Here is a 679-nt window from a genome sequence, read left to right as displayed (position 1 = left end):
CCCCTCCCCCCAAGCCAGTACCTTGGTTTTCTCCACGGGGAAGTCGCAGGGCCGGACCATGCAGAGCCGGGTCTCCTTCTCCAGGCGGCACTGGGGGTTGTCGTTGGTGACTCGGGCAGAGATGCCCATGCCGCAGCTCTTGGAGCAAGCGCTCCACTCCGTGGTCTGCACCAAGCAGTTCTCCTGCAGGTTATTCACCTCCGGCTTGTTTGCTGGATCCTCCCGGAAAACTGAGCCATGCAGAAGAGACACAGGGCTCAGGGACAGAGCATGGCAGCTCCGTGCCTGCTCCCAGCTAGGTCTAACTCTTCAGGGACAGTAGCCAAGGCTGGATCCACCCCATGAGCTCTCGGGCTCTCAGCAGGAGGACGCGGGCAAGCACTGCCCACCTCAGCTCCAGCTCTGCTGCGACATCGGAGGGTGCGCAAGCAGCATCACCAAGATCTCACTGGGTCTGGAGTTCAACCCTTGGCACCCTCGGGGTGGTGCAAAGCGAGCGGTGGCCACCAGTTCCAAACCGGGCGCCACCCAAAGATCCACCCCTACACCCAGCAAAGGGCTCCCAGCCCTTCCACCCACCACTCACCTGCCATGGCCGTGTCGAAGCGGTTCTCCTCGCTGCCCTCCTCGCAGACCCACTCTTCGCAGCACTTATTGCGGAACTTCACCAGGGCTGGGG

The 679-nt window shown here is 62.6% G+C and overlaps 1 protein-coding gene across 1 annotated transcript in view; it reads right to left on the bottom strand.

Annotated features, from left to right (window-relative positions):
- Window positions 1–679, bottom strand: part of LOC104508647 (connective tissue growth factor-like) — a gene marked incomplete at its 5' end in the record, with an annotated part of 14,618 nt that overhangs the window by 498 nt on the left and 13,441 nt on the right. Inside the window, 3 exon segments of the mRNA XM_010150348.1 lie at window positions 22–230; window positions 587–671; window positions 674–679. The exon segment at window positions 674–679 is cut by the window's right edge and continues 161 nt beyond it. Of these exon segments, the coding sequence (XP_010148650.1) occupies window positions 22–230; window positions 587–671; window positions 674–679 (300 nt within the window).

This window comes from Eurypyga helias, unplaced genomic scaffold (assembly GCF_000690775.1).
Source record: "Eurypyga helias isolate BGI_N326 unplaced genomic scaffold, ASM69077v1 scaffold34414, whole genome shotgun sequence".
NCBI lineage: Eukaryota > Metazoa > Chordata > Aves > Eurypygiformes > Eurypygidae > Eurypyga > Eurypyga helias.
Note: the sequence above shows the minus strand (reverse complement) of the source record. Positions and strands in the feature narration are given on the sequence as shown.